General features: G+C 41.6%; 1 protein-coding gene across 1 annotated transcript; it reads left to right on the top strand.

Annotated features, from left to right (window-relative positions):
• Positions 1–537: 537 nt before the first annotated feature.
• On the top strand, positions 538–16,850 carry POMP (proteasome maturation protein). Its single transcript, XM_061629572.1, has 6 exons — positions 538–646; positions 6,891–6,988; positions 10,437–10,497; positions 13,282–13,383; positions 14,633–14,726; positions 16,340–16,850. The coding sequence occupies exons 1-6, from the start codon at positions 644–646 to the stop codon at positions 16,405–16,407; spliced, it is 426 nt and encodes a 141-aa protein (XP_061485556.1). The 5' UTR covers positions 538–643; the 3' UTR covers positions 16,408–16,850.
• Positions 16,851–22,257: the final 5,407 nt, after the last annotated feature.

Genomic DNA, 22,257 nt, shown 5'->3' with positions numbered 1-22,257 from the left:
GCTCTGCTCAGCGTGCAGTCTCTCGCTGAAGTGTTATTTTTGCAGTGACGAGAGGCCCTTGTCTGTCAAGGAGCTCCAACTTCTGAATACCCTCCCCAGAGAGGCTGGACTGGTGCCATTACACTATTTTCAAAAGCTGGTTAATACCTTTTTTACCCAGGCATTTTAAAAGCGCTACATTTGTCTTTGGCCTGCTTTTTGAGTGTGTTTTAGCTGTTGTATTTTAGTTTTTACTGTTTTATGACGGCTTATGTTGTGACTTCTATCGTATTTTTATTGGCATTATATTGTACACCATCCTGGAATCAGTTTGCATGAAGGGAGCCTCAGAAAATGTTATTAGTATTATTATTAGCGGGGTCGTATTAACCTTGAGTCAGGCACCTGCGTGTAAAGAAGAAAACAACTCTCTGTTCTCCTCACCCTAACCGACACGCCGATGAAAGGATCACCCTGTTTGGCGCGAGAACCTCAAGCCCCGCCCCCTGGAAGTCGTTAGCTGAACGTTTTTCGCTCGTTAGTTCCCTCCGCGCTCTACTCGCGCGAGAATACTCGCGACAATCTCGCGCGCCTTTACGTATGCAACGTCATCGTCCTCACTCGTTCCTGGCGGAAGGAAGTGGTCGCTGGTGACTGTGCAAAGATGGTAAGCGACGGGGCTGGGGTCAGTCAAGGAACATGCCGGTGGGGCTGGGTAGCAAAGGGACCGTTAGACGAGCTCGCATCCCGACGGCTGGGGACCCTCACTCCCACCCGAGAACATAGGAAACTGCCTTACACTGAGTCAGATCACTGGTCCATCTAGCTCAGTATTGTCTACACTGAATGGCAGCGGCTCTTCAGGGTTTCAGGCAGTTCTATCTGGAGATGCCGGGGGTTGAATTTGGGACCTTCTGCATGCTCTACCACTGAACTACGGCCTTTCCTCCAACCCTCTCTCTCAAGTCATGACCGGGCTGAGCCGGGTCTTGGATATCCTTATAATAGACACCCACAACGCACACTTGGCAATTCTGCCCTGTCTTTCCCCTTTCCATCTTGACATGCCTTTTTTCTCCTTTTTAGAAATGAGGTTTTCCCTGTTAATTTCCCGCGCGTTCAGAAGCAGTCCTGTGCCCTGGGGTGGTTGGGGGTTCACAATGAAGAAGTAGCTATGAATTCCTGGTCTGGATGTTGATACACTTTGATCTACACTTTGAGGACTACTGTTTCAAAAAGTTAATTATGAATGGAAGCTGTAATATTTGTCATTTGCTGTTGCTAGTACTATTAGGGCAACATAATATTCTTTTAAAATAATTGGGAATGATATTATTTCAGGTTTTTGTATTGCTCCTCTTCTCCCACATTTTCCTTCTTATCAGACTTATCCAAAGATCTTACATGGACCTGCTTGTATTTACTGAAGTAATGTTCTGGGTAGGATTGCAAACCTTTTCTTTTTTTAGATGATCGTGTTTTTGGGGACTTTAACACAGAAATGTGGCTGGTGTATTCTTTCCGTCATGTATTCAGTTCCTGCACTGAGCAGGGGGTTGGACTCAGTGGCCTTTTAGACCCCTTCCAACTCCACTGTTCCATGATTCTATGTATCGTCATGCCAAGAAAAGCCTCACTTGTTAAATTCATGTATGGCTTTTTTCCACATGAAGATGAGGTGGAAACTTTTTCTTCATTGGCTGCGTTTCTACATGGTAGCCTTTGGTCAAAATCACAGAAGTGGGGCAGTTTTTTAAAAAGTAGAAGCTGGTGGCAGATCATGTCTTCCACCATGCATTACAGATGGTGAACTCTATGCTACAGAGTACGATATTGACTCTTATAGCATCATTGTCAGTGAGGTGCAATGGAAAACATAATAAACATTTACATAATTAAAAAAAAAATTAAGGTTTTTACTGCCTGTTGTGGCAACTGTAGTTCTATAGGATTCAAATTGAAGTACAATAAAATAAAATCTAAGAAATAAAAGATGCAATAAAAATCAGTATGAATATTTAATTAATTAATTAATTAATTAATTAAGCTTATATACCGCCCGACTAGCAACAGCTCTCTGGGCGGTGAACATTAAAAATACAATAAAAATAACACAAAACTGTACAGTCTAAAATCAAAATATAATAATTTACAATTAACAGGAATTAAAATGCCTCAGAGAAGAGAAAGGTTTTAACCTGGCGCCGAAAAGATGATAGTGTCGGCGCCAGGCGCACCTCCTCGGGGAGACCATTCCATAGTTCGGGGGCCACCACTGAGAAGGCCCTAGATCTTGTCACCACTCTCCGGGCTTCCCTATGAGTCGGAACCCGGAGGAGGGCCTTCGTAGTAGACCGTAGTGTACGGGCCGGTTCATATCGGGAGAGGCGTTCCGACAGATATCGTGGTCCCGCGCCGTATAAGGCTTTATAGGTAAGTACCAACACTTTGAATCTGGTCCAGAAGCATATTGGAAGCCAGTGCAAACGGGCTAGCACAGGTGTTATATGCTCAGACCGCTTAGTTCTTGTTAGCAGTCTGGCTGCCGCATTTTGCACTAGCTGTAGCTTCCGAATCGTCTTCAAAGGTAGCCCTACGTAAAGCGCATTGCAGTAGTCCAGACGCGAGGTTACCATAGCATGTACCACTGATGAGAGGTCCTCCTTACTCAGATAGGGACGTAGCTGGGCTACCAACCGAAGTTGGTAGAACGCATTCCGTGCCACCGAGGCTACTTGAGCCTCAAGTGTGAGGGAAGAGTCTAAGATGACTCCCAGACTACGCACCTGTTCCTTTAGGGGGAGTGTAACCCCATCCAGGACAGGGTATATATCCACCATCCGATCAGAGAAACCATCCACCAACAGCATCTCAGTCTTGTCAGGATTGAGTCTCAGTTTGTTAGTTCTCATCCAGTCTATTGTCGCAGCCAGGCAACGGTTCAGCACGTCGACTGCCTCACCTGAAGAAGATGTAAAGGAGAAGTAGAGCTGCGTGTCATCAGCATACTGATGACAACGCACTCCAAAACTCCTGATGACCGCCCCCAGCGGCTTCATATAAATGTTAAAAAGCATGGGAGACAGAACCGAACCCTGCGGGACCCCACATTGGAGAACCCACGGTGTCGAGCAATGTTCCCCAAGCACTATCTTCTGGAGATGACCCGCTAAGTAGGAGCGGAACCACTGCCAAGCAGTGCCTCCAACTCCCAATTCCGCAAGCCTCTCCAGAAGGATACCATGGTCAATGGTATCAAAAGCCGCTGAGAGGTCAAGGAGAATCAACAGAGTTACACTCCCTCTGTCTCTCTCCCGACATAGGTCATCAGACAGGGCGACCAAGGCAGTCTCAGTGCCAAAACCAGGCCTGAACCCCGATTGAAATGGATCTAGATAATCGGTTTCATCCAATAGCGCCTGGAGCTGGTCAGCAACCACACGTTCCAGGATCTTGCCCAGGAACGGAACATTGGCTACTGGTCTGTAGCTGCTGACATCCTCTGGGTCCAAGGAAGGTTTTTTCAGGAGTGGTCTCACTGCCGCCTCTTTCAGACAGCCAGGGACCACTCCCTCTCGTAAAGAGGCATTAATCAGTTCCTTGGCCCAGCCAACTGTTCCTTCCTTGCTAGTTTTAATTAGCCAAGAGGGGCAAGGAATTCAGTGCGATGGTTGTGCCATCTCCCAGCTTCAACCACAAATCAGTACACATTTGTGGATCAACTGAATGAAGCTTGTGGACCACTGGTGGTCCACCAACCACATTTTGGGAACCCCTCGTTTAGTGGCTAGAAAGAGTAGGCAAGATTGATACAGAAACTGAGGGCTGAAATGCTTCATCATCTAGCTTTATCATAACTTCAGGGATGGTGTCACATTTAAAACAACAACACTCTTGAGCAACTAAATCCATTTTCTTTGCTCTGGAACCTATCCCCCATTTGCCACTCTTATTGGGTCATCATCTATTGGCCATTCCAAGGATTCTGCAGGGTTTACTATGCAAACATCTCACTTCCACAGGGAAGCAATAGCACAGTTGTGTCCGTGTCACTGTCGGAGGGGTTTCCTGCAGTTCAGTCCTTTTATTTACTTAATCTATCCAATTTCAGACCTCATGCTATAATAATTCAGCTCGCTTTTAATTTATGCACTCCAAATATTTGCAAAATGAAGATGTATGTTTGTGTGAAGGAAGTGCCTGGAGATTTCAGCCAGGATTTTGTGTGGTACAAAAAGCTATACAGACTGGTTGCAAGAGACACAAACAATGCGCAACTAAAATAAACAAGAAAAACTGATGGTGGGAAAGGAAATAGAAATGCTGCTTGTACTTGTTAGAATCCTGATTTCTAGTCCAGTCTCCTGTCCGGTAACCCATATTACGTCTGTGTCTCTGCTCATAAATTAGTCTGTTATGTATCCCCTGGTCTTCTTTGTGATTTTTTTCAGTTTCCCCTACTTTGGTGTTATATTAATAGTAAACAACTACTTAGAATTGCATAAAAAGTTCCAAACTTGTGGCAAAGAGCTTGATGCCTTTCATAGAGAAGAAAATGATATAACAGCTAAATGGACAGGAGAATAGCATTCTCTGTCTCATCAGCTATGCTGGACTAAATGGGCCATTACCCTGATCCATCTTTATAACACCCAATCTTTAAAATCTTTATAACAGTTTTAGACCCATGTTTTCTGCTGCTTAGCTATCTTATCTCTTCAGAACTAGCATTGGGCTATGTTTATGTCATGGAAGTTCCTAAAATTAGGGGGAAAACAGAGCATCCAATATACAAAGGCCAAGAGTGCTTACTTATCTCTTTCAGTTATGAGATGGAAGTTGAAAAGGTCTTCCAGATAGTCTGGCAGGCTTCTTTAAGGTCCCTAAAAAAGTATTTGATAAATGCCAGGTTGCATCATTGGTATCGAGCAGCACGAGCATAAATTAGGAAATCCTTATTCCTCAAAGCCATCTGGCAGGAGTCTGTAAACCTTGGTCAACAGTAAAAATGGATGCTTCGTACTGTCCCTGTCCACCCTGCTTTGGGGAATGGAATTAGTCTGTGGCAATATGTTCAGTTTGTTGCTGCTTTTTGAGCTTTTCACCACATTAATAATAATAATAATAAAATTTTATTTGTTAGTCGCCTATCTGTCCGACTTAACGGACACTCTAGGCGACTTACAGCAATATATTAAAATACACTGTACCATCAAAAACAAAATCATCATTTATTCTAAAACATCAAATTATACATCATAAAACTAATCCCTCCCAAGAATCCCATAGGCCTGCCTGAATAGCCAGGTCTTTAAGGCTCTGCGAAAACTGGTCAGGGAGGAGGCATGTCGGAGATCAAAAGGGAGAGAATTCCAGAGGGTGGGGGCCACAACCGAGAATGCCCTCTCTCTGGTCCGCACCAGCCTAGCTGTTTTGGCTGGTGGGACCGAGAGGAGGTCCTGTGTGGCTGATCTTGTCAGGCGGCATAATTGGTGATGCTGGAGGCGTTCCTTCAGATAAACTGGGCCGAAACCGTATAGGGTTTTTTGTATTGGCACCCCACACTTAAAAAATGTATTGCTGGTGGCGAGTGATGGAAGATTGCCGTCTTGTCAAGCTGGTGGGAGACTGGCCTCGGGGGTTAGGAACGTGTTTGCATTTTCATTAACAACTCTCTGTTTTTATTTTTAAGTCTTGTGATTGATGTTCTTTGACATAAGAGAACTTCATTGACCTAGATTTGCCATGTTAGAATTGCTGTAGAGAGTTTGGTCACAAGAGTTCTTTGGCGGTAACAGAGCCAGATTTACAGCATGAAGAGTTAATCAATCAGTTTAGTATATTAGAATACTTAGGGCTGTAAGGTACCTGAGAAATTGTGTTGGAGTGTAAAGTATTTTAGTTGCCATGGGCATCTGGTAAATGCTGTTGGGGACCACCATGCCCAAGCTATTTATAGACAGACTGAGCTTTAGCTTTCTCTGCTGCTGCTTGGCAGAATAAAGCAGTATGGATTTGCTGTCATAGCCTGGATTTGTCCTCCAAGCTGAAATTTGAGTCAATATTATGTACTATATCTGTTGTTGCTGTTATGTGCCTTCAAGTCGATTACGACTTATGGCGACCCTATGAATCAGTGACCTCCAAGAGCATCTGTCATGAACCACCCTGTTCAGATCTTGTAACTTCAGGTCTGTGGCTTCCTTGATGGAATCAATCCATCTCTTGTTTGGCCTTCCTCTTTTTCTACTCCTGTTTTTCCTAGCATTATTGTCTTTTCTAGTGAATCATGTCTTCTCATGATGTGTCTAAAGTATGATAACCTCAGTCTCATCATTTTAGCTTCTAATGACAGTTCTGGTTTAATTTGTTCTAACACCCAATTATTTGTCTTTTTTGCAGTCCATGGTATGTGCAAAGCTCTCCTCCAGCACCACATTTCAAATGACTTGATTTTTCTCTTATCTGCTTTTTTCACTGTCCAACTTCCACATCCATACATAGAGATCAGGAATACCATGGTCTGAATGATCCTGACTTTGGTGTTCAGTAATACATCTTTGCATTTGAGGACCTTTTCTAGTTCTCTCATAGCTGCCCTCCCCAGTCCTAGCCGCCTTCTGATTTCTTGACTATTGCCTCCATTTTGGTTAATGACTGTGCCAAGGTATTGATAATCCTTGACAAGTTCAATGTGAAATAAACACTTGGGAGTCAACACTCATGTATTGTTTTATTTCTAGAGGTTTCACCATCCATATGCCTTCTAAGCTTACCCAATTTTCGATTAGTATGGTGTCTAAGAAACAGTAACTGAATTTGACCCCTTGAAAATAAATGTAACTACCAAAAGTCATTTTGAAAGCATTTTTGAGTTGAACATTCTTAATAGTAACTTATTTCTGTTTCAGAATACCAGAGGGCTTGGATCTCAGCTGAAGGATTGTATTCCAGTTCCTGATTTTTCAGCTGGTGGAGCATTTGAAAGCCATGATCTGATACATAGAGGGTAAGCACTAGAAAGTCATATAAATATAATGGTGAACCACTTGTGTGCACAGATGAAAATCCAAAGTGTGTCTGAATTGGGTTTTTTCTTATCTCCTGAATGGACTTGTGTTCATGGTGTGCTTTTCTTAAGATGAATGCTGTAGAGGTAGCTTGGTTGGGACTCACTGGAGGAGTAAGCTCTCACCCACCCACCCCAGTGAACCCCAACCAATGCACCATTTCATCCCCTGTCTTTCTATGCCTCATCTTCATGAAGGCAGCATAGATACATCTGCAGCAGCAATCACCTGAGAAGGTGATGAGCCCTGACCAGCCCATCTCCACCTCTTCCAACCATCTTGGATGAATGACTGTGGTAGGGGAGAATCCTTCCTTATGCATCTCTGCATCTATGAGTTCAAAAGGGGAGCTCACCTCTCCCACATGGGCTGGGCACTTCCTTAGTTATAAAACATTACTTTACTAAATGTTTGTATGATACGATATTTCAAAGTTACACCCAGTTACTTGTCATAACAAATTTAATGACAGTAGGAACTTTAAATATAGATTCTTTCCACAGAATTGTGGTACTAAAACTGGACCCATCCAAGGTTTTGTGTCAGTTTCCAGAGCGCTTCCGGCTTTTCTGAAGCATAGGAGCCAGTTCAGCCTCTTGAACTGGTGGAAAGCTCTTTGTCTTCCTTCCTCCAGCAGCAGACAGAACTACAGTCTCCCAGCAGTCTGCCTCATGGAATGAAGGGACTATGCAAATGTCAGAGCACCTTCATAGCGGGAACAGAGTGAACTTGGTTTGGCCTACTGGGAACATGGGATTTTGAAACTGACACTATTCTCCCAAGACTCCTGGAAAAACATTTTTGACGGGTTGGGCTTTATGAGCAAAGAACCCTTTTTGTTGAACCAAACTGGTGGTAGCATTGTGGTGGCAGGACTCAACAGGCTGAGTTTTGTGTTTGCTATCAAATTGAATTAATAGGGTGACCAGCAATTTCTGAAGTAACTTACGCTTTCCATTGTGCCTGTGATTTCTTCACATGTGAACTTAAGTAACTATATGAAACTATATATTTTAACTTTCAGTACTCCTTATGTTTCTTTGGCAGTTTAAAATGCATATCCTGCACAGGGATATGTCCATCATGGGACAATTTCACCAAGACAGCATCCCTTTATGTAATGGATAATTGCAACCAAAGAAAGTCTACAGCATAAATAGCTGGCTTTTTCCCCTTTCTACATTCAGGGAACTCTTTCCTCGTTGCCTGTTATATAAACCATGAGCTTCTGCTTAGTCCTCCTGCATGTTGTAGAGATTTAAGGACATGCTTTAGGGAGTACACTTGTTTATAGTGAACTTTAGCCAGGCTTGTTGTGCATCACCAAAATGCCATATGAGCAAAAAGCATGCTCGCATAGCTGCACACTGCAGAGTAAGATCTGTCGGGTGGGCAAGTTGTCTTTTGCAGAATTGCCACTATTAATTATCTTTATTTTATTTATTAAAATATTCATATAATTCCTTTCTGTATCAAAAGGGATCTTCAAGATTTATCACAAAGATGCATACTGTATACAAATAAGACCATCTGAAAAGCAGATAAACAAAAAAAGTGTTGAAATAATTAAAATAGCAGGAGTCAGGAAAAAATACAAGAGCAGATGATCTTCTCATTGATAAGCTGCAAGATCAAGGCACAATGTTGTAACAGTTTGATGTTGTATTATCCAGTTTCCCCTGTAATGTCATCTCAGGATATTTCTGACCAGAAAAAGGGTAATGTAATTTTCCCTGAAGATGCCAAAATGTACTTTGAATACATGAAGAATTCTAAGTCCTCAGTTGAGTATATTAAATTTAAATCTGACCACCAAAGGGCTGCTTACCTGCAGGAATTAACTTTTTCCCTCCTGTTAGATGGGCATTTACTCAGCTTAGATTAGACTGTGCTCACAGAATATCTGTGATAAGTTAATAACATTAACTTACTTAATAAAGCAACAAATGACTGTGTGTATATCGATCAGACCAGATCAAGCATGTTATGCACTATAGCCTGTTTTGCCCTTTATACAACTTACTTAGGGATAGATCCCTATTCATTTTAGAATTTTCTAATGGCCAATCAGATGAATTCAAAATTAGGTAGTTGCTAGCCAATATAGACAAGTTTATTACATATTGGATAGTTTTATATGCACTAGCACTGAGGAAGTTACTGGTTCCATTTTGACAGTATTAACTACCAAGGGATTTTTTTACAAACTAAATGAACTGTACAATTTTAAACTTTGATCTTTTGCAGTTCTGAAAATGTTTGTTTAACTTACTCCGAGATTGTCTTATTCATTTTTTGTGATTTATATTCTTGCTGTTGAATATAAACAATAAAAATCTGACTGACTGAGTTTTAAGGAACCTCAGAGATCCCTGGGGGGAAAAATGCACCAAAATAAATCTGGTAAAGATTATACATAGGTGAACTAAGGAAGAGTATGTTGATTGTTCACTTTGTTTTGCCTGTAAAATGAGAAATGTAAAAACTTTCTTTATACATTAAACTAAAACCAAAATTGACAGCTGCTCAGTCCCCTGCACATTTTCCTAGTAGAAGTACCAGTGAAGGTGATAGGATTTACTGCCAAGTAAACATGCAAACAAACATTGGTTTTTAAAATATTTTTTCCTGCTGACTTGTTGCTATTTGAATGGTATCACTGTCTGCACTACTAAAGAAGAGAAAATGTGATACCGTTGTTAAAACATCTGCACTGGCTACCCTTCCACTACTTAGCCACGTTCAAGGTACTTGTATTAATTTACAAAGCCCTCAACAACTTAGGGCCAAAGTACGTTAAGGACTACCTGAACTCTTATATCCCAGCTCAATCACTGAGATAATCTGCCGGAATATCATTGGTCATTCCCTAAATTGGCAAGACTCATCTGCAACAACAAGACATCAAGCCTTTAGTGTCATTGGCCCAGTCCTGTGGATTGCTCTGCCAGTAGAGATTCAGCAAGCACCTTCTGTTCTAATTTTTAAACACTTCTGAAAACTGTTCCATGTCATCAGACTTAAGCAGGCAATTGAGACAATATCTTTCTGCAATAGTTAGTTGATTTTAAATTTTATATGATTTTATTCTGTGTTTATATGTTGTAAACTGCTTTGATATTTTTAAAAAAACGAACAGTGGTATATAAATATTTTTATAAATAAATGTAAACCACTGTGTAGGGTCCTCCTGAAAAGTGTGTGTATATAAATAAATAAATAAATAAATAAAACAGTACTTTTATGTATTCCATGCCATTAATTTTAGACTTTAGAGCCATAAAACCTGTATTTGGAATTGCTTCCAAAAGAGTTTAGAAACTTTGTGAATGATATTTTGAGATAAGGTTGCATGTGCTACTGTTAATACATTGTTTGTTTTTCTAGCTTTACAAATCTGAAGAATGAACTTTTTCCTGTTCATCCTTTGGAGATATCAGAGAAAAATGTAAGTACAGTTCAGCCTTTCATACACTAGACTGAAAACATTGCAATTGGTATAGAAATCTTGCTATATACTCGCTATATACAGTTAATAGTGGATAGAAAACTGACAGTTTAACAGAACAAATACTAACACTTGGCACAAAAATGAACACCTAAGGCCAGGGCTGTGGAGTCGGTACACCAAACCTTCGATTCTGACTCCGACTCCTCTATTTTTCTACTCTGACTCCGACTCCACCCAAAATTGCTTCCAACTCTGCAGCCCTGGAAAGCACTGTAAATGTCTTTTTAAATTGGAAGCTCTCGTAGGAGCATTTTTATCACTGCCTGAATATGCGCTGATCTTGGTATCACAGCATTTGTCTTCATCTGGGTCCTGTCATACACTGACACACAAAATGTTTTCCATCTTGAGTTATGGTGAAATGCTCAACTACAGCTGACTTCATGGGAAGCTTCTTTGACATTTTGAATTTATATTTTAACAAATTTGTCAATCAAAATTTATTTTGACTCCACCCAAAATTGCTTCCGACTCCACAACTCCGACTCCACAGCCCTGCCTATGGCTGCAATCCGAAGCCTACTTTTGTAGGTGTAAGCTCAACTGAACTAGGTGGGACTTAAGTAATGTAATAGGATTATGTTGTAAGTGGTTGCTAGTCCCTATCAGAAGGTTTACAATCTAACCTGAAAGGTTAGAGCAAAGCTCTTTGGACAGGGCATGATGTGCAGAATATGAGGGTGGTATAGAAGATGGATAACTTGAGGTGGAAGGCACAGAATTTATGTGGTTTATAAAGACCTTGAAGGAGGATTTTGAAACGAGATGTGAAGGAAGACGGAGAATTATGTTCCCAACATGGGGAGCAGAATGGAAGCAGGCACAATGATAAACGTGGGAGAGAGAACTAATGGGGCTGATAGCTGGTGACTAAACAAGGAAGAGAAGAAAAGGGAAATTGGAGAGGAGATACAATAGGGGCAGAAGCATGGAACACTTTAGTTAACAAGGACTATGCTCGTGCAAGTCTAAGCCTTTGTAGAGTTTTGAGAGTGATGATGAGTTTAACAGAAGCATTATAAACTGACATGGTTTTCACACAAATATACTTTAGATCAAGAATTGAAAGCATATAACATACATAGCTGCTATTAAGTTCAGATGAATAATTAAAGTTCCCACAAGTAGTATCATTACATTTGCCCAAACTATTACAGCTTGCACACTTCCACTTTTACCCAAACCAACAGAATATTTTTTTTAAATGGAAGATTGTAAAGAGAGGATATACTGATCTTGAATCGATACTTTTTAAATACTTCAGCTCTTCTGAAAGAAATAGTTAAATCTCCTTTTATTTTGAGTAATAGTGCATGTTGGATGAAAACCAGAATTTTATTTGTATATGTCCCCTGGAATGTTGCCTGAGTGGGATCACTGAGTAATTGATATATAAAAACAATGAAATTCTTGAACAAGATTTGGAGGATGGAAATTGAGAGGTCCAGAATTTGTATTCTTATTTAGGCATTTATATACCACCCAATGAACTGCATTCTCTGGCCAGTTCAAATTTAAAATCTGTAAAATACAATCAACACTAAAAGAAAAAAATCAATATATAAGCAACAGTAGCACAAAATTAATAAAAAGCAGCATAAATCTAGGCAAGTCCATACAAAATGATTGTTTAAGCATACAACATGTGTCAAGATACCTTTACGTTTGCGTTCAAGAGATCTGCTTTAAACATTCGTTTACACAAAGCTAAAGTAAATATATCTTTGTGAGTGGTTCTTTAGACTTCTCTTACTTTCTCAGGCATAATACACAATTCCAAAGTGCAAGGTGAATTTCAGTATTAATTGAAAGTATAATTCACAAAGCACCTACTTTCAGACGGTTACTATTCTCATTTATTGAGAAGAAAATCCCACTGAGTTCAGAATGTATTTAGGATTGCAAGGAAAGGGAAAAATAGTGTCACATTAAAGAACAAAAAGTCTATTGGAGTGAATACTGTTTTATTAAAACAACTCAACAAATTGAGTTCTTGTACACCTGAGGAAGATTTCTACTGAAACTCTTAGGGAAATTTACTGTTTTATTAAAGTTTCTGCCATTTTTTGCTATTGGGTTTCTCCTTTTTTATTGTTTTATTGCAGCCTTAAATATATGTAATTTTAGGAAGCTTAGTGCCTTCAGGATCTGTTCTGGCAATAGAGGAGCACATATATAACAATCTTTTCACTTTAAATTGCTTAATTATTGCAATGAGATTTGATAGTCAGATGGATCACCCTAGCTTCCATGGGAAGATGGCAAATAAACACACCTTTTCCGCACCCCCCCCCCAATCAGTCAGTCTATAAAGAAACCAGGTGCGGTTTGCAACTGGGCAGAACAGGCGTGCTACCTTCCCTCTCTGTCAGAAGTAATCAGTTAGAAAGAAACCATGGAACTGTCTGTATGGTTCCTGGATTTGAATGTGGTAAATCTGAATGGAATTTGGGTCATATGGCATTATTTTACTTTCACCGCTAGGTGGAGTCAAATGTACTCAGCTTGCCAAAACAGCATGTTTTGGTGGATTGATAATGGGTGGCTATAAATTCCAGTTGGAGGCAGGTATTGTTCTTTTTTCTCTAATGGACAAATAAACTAGAAATATTTAAAGTAAGCTAGTAAAATCTGTTTATGTAGACCATTATAAACATTTTTAACAAGGGAAATCACATTTCCGCAATTGTTGTAGAAAACAATTATATTCTTGTTTTATAGTTTTCATTAAGTCAAGATAAGATGAATTTTTCTACTCTGAGAAATATTCAAGGGCTACATGCACCACTGAAGTTGCAAATGGAATTCAAAGCAGTGAAACAGGTATTTTTAATTTATTTTTATTTATAAACATATTTATATACCACTACTTCATTTGAAAAGATCAAAGCTGTTTACATTTAAAAACACACACCATAAAAACTATTAAAATACAATTAAAACAGAGGTATGCTTTTTCAGTTGTTTTCAGTAACATTTTGCCCAGTGCACGTTCCTTATGTGATGTTTTTTAAAGCACCTGATAAAATAGCATTAACTTGTTAATGTTTTTAATTATTAAGGCTTAAAACCACTATTCATTTGAACCAGGAGTTGAACCTTTTGTACTTGGGGGTGGAGAGATAAAGGGGAAGATCTGTGCCATTTCCTGCATGATAGTAGGACTCACCTGATTAATTTTACAGCACAGTCCTGTGTATGTTTACTTGGAAGTAAGCCCCACAGGGTTCAGCATGGTTTATTCCCAGGTAAGAAGGCACAGGATTATACCCCTGGTTAATTAATTGTATTGGTTTTATTCAGTTAAGTCTACATACATTTGTATATAAAATTGTTCTAAAGGAAAAAGGCATGCATTGTTTTTAGATGATACATACGCAGGCACCATCTTGGAGGGAAAATATCTCCTCTTGCCATAGGTTTTTAGAAGTCATTATAAACCAATAAAGGTTTTCTACAATCAAGCAGTATATAAATTTTGTAGTAATAAATATATTAAATATAATTAACACTTAAAATGGATTGTACAATTTATTGGGTACACCTTTTTAGTTTATCAAAATACATATACAGGCTGCAATCCTATGACCACTTACCTGGAAGTAAGCACACTTGAACTTGGTTTTTCTTTCTTCTTGGTAGACATGTATAATAGAATGACACAGACAATCTAGTAAGATGATTAAGCAGCTGAAGGTTGCATCTTAATCAGTAGCTTGAAAAACTAAACAATCTTAGATCTTGTGGGTCTCCTTTTGTTCTCATGATGGGAGTGGTGAGATTTTTGCAGTGCTCCCATGTAGGGTTTTGGGGTTTTTTTTTTGCAAGGGTGGAAGGAGTGATAACAGTACATCAAGGAAATCTTTGGCACATTGGGTGCTACACTTGTACCGCTACTTTGAAGATACAGTGAGTGACTATGTAGAATTTATGATAAATAAGTATAGGAATATTTCTATTTTTGTCTAATATAAGCAAATTAGAAATTAATTTTAATTTAGTTGAGTATTAATACTTATAGGCAGCTTATTTGTTGAATGACAGATCCCTCACCTTCTGTGGTACTTTGTAGGTCCAGCATCTTCCTTTCCTCCATAGTTCTAACTTGTCGCTGGATATCTTGAAAGGCAACTATGACTGCATTGGTTTTGAGGATATTCTGAATGGTAAGGATATTTCCAAAAATTGGAAGAAATCAAGTATTTTAAAGCTGCAGTGAGGAGAGCGAGTTGTAAACATAAGAGCCTGATAGATCAGGCCAGCAGCCCATCTAGACCAGCATCCTGTTCACAACAGTAGCCAGCCAGATGCCCAAAGGAAGCCTGAAAGCAGGTCCTGAGGTATTCGGAAGCATACCGCCTCCATCTATGGAGGCAGAGCATAGCCATCATGGCTAGTAGCTGTTGATAGCCTTATTCTCAATGAATTTGTCTAATCTTCTTTTAAAGCCATCCAAGTTGTTGGCCATCACTGCCTCTTGTAGGAGCGAATTCATAGTTTAACTATGCGCTGTGTAAAGAAAGTACTTTCTTTTGTCTGTCCTGAATCTTCCAACGTCAGCTTCATTGGATGTGTACGAGTTCTAGTGTTATGAGAGAGGGAGAATAGCTTTTTTCTATTAACTTTCTCCATGCCATGCATAATTTCGTAAACTTCTATCATGTCACCTCTTACTCGCCTTTTCTCTAAACTGAAAAGCCCCAAATGCTGCATCCTTTCCTCATAGGGGAGTTGCTCCATCTCCTTCATATTTTGGTTGCCCTTTTGTGAACCTTTTCTAGTTCAACAATACCCTTTATGAGGTGAGGCAGCCAGAACTGTACATAGTTCACAAGACCTCTCCAAATCACTGAAACCTCAGGCCCTGTTCACAGGTTGCTGCAGCATGTGGAACCCTCTTCCACAAGGGGTGATTCTGTGTAGCTGTGTGCTACCTGTGACTGCTGCAACTGTGTTACTGGGAACAAGTGGGATTTTTTAATTTTTTTACGTTTATATCTCACCTTTCTTCCATCATGGAACTTGAAGACTACATACATGTGATTCCCAGCTGGTCACCTATCCAGGCACTAAGCAGACTCAGACCGGCTTAGCTTCAGCAAGGTGGTGACCTCATGTGCCCTCAGACCCTTCTGTGCTGCTTATGGGCCTTGATTGTAGGCTTCCCATAGGCATATGATTGATTGCTGTAAGGAAACAGGATGCTGGATGTGATATGCCTTTGGTCTGATCCAACATGGATCTTTTGTCTTACGTGGGTGGGCCCAGGGGCCCAAGCAGGTGTCTATGCAGAAATTATAGTGAGGAGAAGACTTGCATTTGGGAATGCATACCCAGGGGTCCTACATGTGAGATCTCCACTGGTTAATAGATCAGCATTGTCAGATTTTATCACAAATGTGGGGAACCTTTGGCCCTCCAGATGTTGCTGAACTACACCTCCCATCAGCCCCAGCAAGCATAGGCAATGGCCAGGGATGATGGCAGTTGTAGTTGAGTAACATCTGGAGGGCCAAAGGTTCACCACACTTGATTTATACCTGTTGTGTGGAGAGAAAATACTAGCATCTGTCCAGGCACTCTTTCCCACTTCTCCTACATGAACAGATTATCAGAGCTGTGCTGATTTTTGTTGAATCATTGAGGGATGCAGGGGGCAAGGAGATGGAGTGATGCAAATAACAAGCCTTCTGCTGCACTTAGTTAAAGGTTTATCTTGCATGATGATACTTACTCTTTCAAAGTAATAAATTACTAAAATATTAAACCTCTTTTTCAGACCCAGCCCAAAGTGAAGTAATGGGAGATCCTCATCTGATGGTTGAACACAAACTTGGTTTATTATAATACACACATACTCCAGCCTTCTATACATGAAAACGTTTCTTGCCTGTGTCCCTGTAGGTTCAAGTAAACCATGTTAAATGGCAGTCATACAATACTTGTTTCGATACACATAGCCTCTCATCTACCTTAATGAAAAAGGCACATTAAATGCTTAAAATATGGGTTTTCTTCTGTGTCTACTGTCAATATAAATGTCTTGTAATTGGTATTTAAAAGTATATACATATATATATATAGCAGGAAATACACCTCTGTATTCAGGGCAATAGCTGTTTCATGTCTACACATTAAAAAGTCTATGGAAACAGGACATTTTAGATGAGGTTCTTGTAAAAGAACCTTTTGCCATATATAACCCAGGTATTTGCTGTTCAATCCTTCTTTTTTTGTTCTTGAACTTGACATGCCATCTTTTAAAAACAATAAAAAAAAGTTTCTATAAATGCAGTGGCTGTTTACAATATTTAGTTATATCTCTGAAGTTCCTCACCTCAAGCAGCACCTGTTTCTCTTACTGGGTCATTCCCTTTCATGGAGGGATGCCCTGCTTGGCTTTAGAGCGGTTTACTAGCTGGGATACTCTGCTCCACTGCCGCTCTGCTCCACTGCCCTGGGAACTAAAATGCCACCCACCATTCAGTGTTGTTCATACAGTTGTTCCTCATTCATGCACAGAATAAACCATTGGTTCTTACCTGAAAAATGATTTTACTGGATGCCTGTCCATCGCATGGGTTAGCCTGCCATCCAGTGTCCAAGGACAGGGAATGCATTGTAGCTTGGACGAAGTAGTCAGCCATCACTGGCTTATAGAGGCCAGTTCATTTTTGGACAAGTCCTCTGAGTGATATTGCAGGAGAACCGACATGCAAAAGAAGAGGAAGGCCAAAACAGAGAAACAAAACCAAGGACAAAAGCAACAACCAAGTGACAGTGTGCCTCTTGGCCACCTATGAAGGTTACATCCTTACGTGGATGCTTGCTTAACTTAAGCACCTGAAGTGCTTGAAGCGAAGTGAAAATACATGAGAGTGTGACAAAGTCCTAGATTGCTTGATTTTTTAAAAAACAAAGGAACAATGTACCATAATAAGGGGAAGCTATATGCAAATACCTGTACTCTATAAAAAAGGGAAGACTACCTTAATATGGGGAAGCTATATACAAACATGCATTATATGAAGTTAGCAGCTGTGCTCTGATGGAACCAGGAGGGCTGTGATGGACTCGCGTCAAGTAAAATCATCTTTCAGGTAAGAATCAATTATTTATTTTCCCTGGATGCCAGTTCGTCACATGGGACATACCAGCCATTCCAGCTGGATAGGTTGGGGCAAGCCAGCTAAATTAATGGTACTGCCTGCTACAGTGTTCTTCCAAAGGAGATCTCTGCAGATGCATGGTGGTCTATCTTACAGTCTGATGAAGGTTGATGGAGAGGATCAGTTAGCTGCTCTACAAATGTCCATCAAGGGTGCATTATTTGTGAAGGTGGCCATGGTCAAGGTAAACCTTGTTGAGTGAGCCTTGACTCCTTCAGGAGGATAAGGGCTTTGTATGCCAACTGAATGCATGTTCTTAGCCACCAGGCCAAAGTTGCTACTGATGCCTTCTTGCCTAATGACCTGGTATGGACTGAGACACAGAAGGTTTCTGTGGTCCCTGACGGACTTGGGCCCGCTGATATAGGCCTTGAGGGCCTGTCTGACTTTCAGGCAGTGCAGGTCCTTCTCCATTGAGTGTGCTGGCTTTGAGCAGGACAGTAATAAGAGTAGCTCCTGCTCCCGTGGAAGCTCATATTTATCTTGGGGGCACAGAGTCTGTTCTGAGGGCTGTCCAGTACCCATGGCAGATGCAGAGGTGGGGAGCTGTGGAGATGGCCCCCAGCTGTGAGATGCACCAAGCCATGGTGATGGCAATAAGGAACGGGACCTTGTACAACAGAACCTGTAGAGAGATGGTGCCTAGAGGCTCAAATGGGGGCCGTTACAATGTCTGCCAGACCTGTAGATCCCATGAGAGGAGTGGTGGACAACTGCTGGATGTGAAGCACTTCACTTTAAGGAAGTGATGTATCAGTGGATGGGTGCCAACCGGCAAGGTGGCCGATGCCTGTCTCTACAGTGTATTGACCTTCAGCCTGGAGGCCCTTATTCAAGCAGTCCAGTACCTGCTAGATGGTGGCCCTAGAGGAGTGGATGCACCTAGTATGACACCAACAGGCAAAGGCTTTCTAGTTCGCCTGGTGAATGCTGGTTGTGGGTGGTCTGTGAGATTTAAGGATGACACGACTGCCATGCCCAGCCAACAGTCATACTGTAAATGGTATCTGGTTGCATTTGATCCAGCACTATATTTGTTGCTCCTTAAGACATCCACAAGCCTTTGAGGCTAAACAAGCCTTTAAACACTGGTGTTTCAAGTCCTCATTCATGCTTTGTGTCAGAAGAGGTGGCAGGTATGCCCTTTTGAGGTAATTGATATTAGTACCAGACTAATTAAAAAGGTAATAAGGCAGTGTATACCTTTGGACTTCTATCAAGTTATCTCTATACAGAGTACCACATTGCCACGGCCTGGCTGGGGTTGTGTGACACCATTTGCAGTTCTCTGCCTGACCATGAAAACAGTAGTTTTAGCTGCCACAGTCTCTTCCAACTAAGGATTCCAGCTATACCTGTTCCACATTACTTCTGGATTAGCAGGCCTAAGACCATTTGCGAGCTATTAATGAACACTAAGGGCTCTACAGGTTATGGACAGCGCTAAAGTTTATGAACTGGTTCTGAAGGATGTGATATATGTACAACAGGCACCCCTGTTTGGAGCTTTCGTCTGACACATAGTTAATGGGAGGCAAGATAGTGTAATGCAGTGTAATGCAGCAGTGGGAGGAAGCACCCTCTCCCCCTCATGTGTTTGTATCCAGATCTGGCTATTCAGCAAGCCATTAGACAAAGATTTAGACAGTAAGGGTTTAAACAGGGATCTCTCCCAGCCTGCCTAGACATGTTGAGGATTGAACCTGGAGTTGCTCCATCACTTAGCAATGGTCCTTCCGCTGCTTATAAAGAGGAAGATTTAAAGTGGAAAGACTGTACCTCTATTATTTCAGTACCCTATACTGAAAACTCTTATGTGAAATTGCCTTCATTCTGTGATAATTTAGCCATTTCTGGGCTTAATTCTTAGGCGCAGGAATCCTAATGGAATGACTAACTGACTAAGGTATGAATCTCAAGTATAGGTAATAAACAGTTTGACCCTGTAGGATTGGTGAACAAAACGTCTATTTTTATAGCCCTTGTATTTATACCTCCTATTGTTGCCGCTATCATAATGCCTTGAGGGGAAGGAAAGTGCTAGGCATTTGGCCTCTTCCAGAAGAGCCAGGGCTCAAATAGTTTACCAGATGTTCTGAGAATGTGAGGAATGACTTTTGGAACTATTGGTCCTGGATGTGCTATAGTATATTAATATTACTACCACTCCTATATTCTACCACTCCTCCGCAGTGGTGGTCTCCTCATTTTATCCTGACCACAACGCTGTGACGTATGTGAGTCCAAAGGCTGGTGACTGGCTTGCTGGCCCTTAAGATTATGCTAATAAACTTCCATGAGCTTCCTGAATGTGTATTTTAGGAGCACTTGGTGTCTAACTTAAGTTCACACTAGCTAGATAGCACCATCATAAACCATCTCAGCTGGTCTGTAAGGTAGATAACTACCGCTTTGTCCAATGACAGTGCAAATAAAGATTTTTATTTATTTATTTACTATTGCTGCTGCTGCTGCTACTGCTACTACTACTACTGGGGGCTTAATTCAAATGCCAAGATGGCATTTTGAAATCAGCTTCAAAATGACAGAATGAACTCCGTCACGGAAAAATCATTTTGAAACTAGTTTGGAGTGAAATGTTGAGAACTGAAGAGAGCTTTTTCCCCATCAAGGCAGTTTGGATGTTTGTGGTTGCCAAACAGAGCCTTCTTCATTGAACTAATATGTCAGCAAATTGCTGGAATGACTACTCTTGGCTTGACTGAGGCAAGTTGGGTACCTGGGTAATTGGATTGCCTGGTCAGACAAACTGCTGAATTTCCAATTGGGCCCATTAGTGCAAGACGAAAATAGGTCAGCCACTCTGGCTCTTGACTTCTTAGTTGTCTTCTGTTGTTTGACCCTCTGCCATTCGCTGCTTGGCTACCTCACAGGGGAACTGTGGCTTGTGCTGCCCATGGGTCTCTTCCTTCTTGCTCGCATACTTTACCCTGCTGGAGCCTGGTCCACAGAGGCTTTGGTGGTCACCTGACTCTTAAGGATGCTCCTATTTAGCGCCCCTGGCATTCTGTGCCACTATATTATGGAAGGATTGCCCAACTGACAAGCGGGGCTGGTAGGGGGCATCATGGTAGATGCCATGACTGCTATCCAAGGGCTTGAGAAGATCATACCAGCCTGCTCCACAAGCAGCTCTTTTTGCGCAGTGAGAAGGGTAATAACCATAGGCACTAGTAGGGGATTTGGACTAAAGTCGCCAGCTGGAAAAACTCACAGATAAAATTGAAGCTAGGAGAATTTTAGAAATACCTCCTACGAGTAGCGGTAAGAAGGAGGTGAGAACGGCGCTGCCTGCTGAGTCCGATGGCCAAATCATGCTCAATAGACTTGTGGAGGTTTGCCCCTCTTATCCCCAGTTCGAATCTAGGTAAATGCAACTCCGGAGATCCGGAAGAAGCACCTACTCAGCACAGCCATTTATGGCAGCAAGCTGCTTTCCCAGCTAGCGGAAGTGGGGAGAGAAAAAGGTGGGTGCGCTGAGAAACAGCTACCAGATAGTGTTGCAGCCCAGGCGAGCAGAGGCAGAGGAACCATTGCAGGACAGTTCAGGAGGAAGATAGACAAACCTAGTGATGACTGTCTTTTCCGTTGTAGTGTCAGGGCACCTCAGATGTTTGCTCCCTAGGCAAGTTGGGCCCTTGCCTCAGCTCCTCTTGTCCCATGTACTTGGCCTTGCAAGACCTCTGGGCTTTTTGGTCTTGGAGGGTTCTGCATGTACCTTGGCACTTGAGGCAGATTTAGGGGCACTGTGCTTGCTGGTGGAAGCGCCTTGGGCCCCAGTAACATTTGCGGCTTGCCCAACTGATGAGCAGGGCTGGTGGGGGCATCCTGCCTTAATGCTGTATTTGTTTGTGGCAGCCTGTTTTGTTTGCAGCTGGTGAGAGGGAAAGGATGGCTGCTGTTTTTCCAGAGCAGCATATGCCCTTCTGGATCTTTGCTGGGAGAAGTGCCCTCTCTGGGGCTCTGTCTGAGGAAAGGGGACGAAGAGGAGGAAGGAAGAGAGACAGAGGATATATAGAGTATCCCCTATAGTACGATTGAATAGCTTTGAACTGCTTGGGTAGGTAGTAATAATAATAGTACTATTAGTTATAATAATGACCAAAAGTGGTTCACCAGTAGGGGGTGTCACAGCCCCAGGACTCCTATGGTAATGGAATGGGTCCATGTGGCCTGAGCATCCTGGGGGGGGGGAGCCAATGAGAAGAATGAGGCAAGGGGCCCTGACTTCCCAGCAGAGGCCAAACACTGGGGCAGTGACAAGAGGGCTGCAGTTGTTCCTGAAGAGGCTTGCAGTATATGCCTTTCTGGGATGACTGGCTGCCCTCTATGGAGGCGATTGCCCTCTATGGGGGCTCTGTACTCTCGCTAGCCTGTCTGAGAATAATAAAAGGAGAGGAAAGTAGGAGGTGATAGAGACCATACCCTGGGCTCTTTGCCTCCATCCGGGCTGAAGGAGAGATTTGGGAGGCCTTGCAAATAAGAATAAATTTTAAAGGGAGATAGC

The sequence above is a fragment of the Rhineura floridana genome, chromosome 5 (genome assembly GCF_030035675.1).
Source record: "Rhineura floridana isolate rRhiFlo1 chromosome 5, rRhiFlo1.hap2, whole genome shotgun sequence".
Taxonomy (NCBI): domain Eukaryota; kingdom Metazoa; phylum Chordata; class Lepidosauria; order Squamata; family Rhineuridae; genus Rhineura; species Rhineura floridana.
The sequence above is the reverse complement of the archived record's forward strand: the minus strand, read 5'-3'. Positions and strand labels throughout refer to the sequence as shown.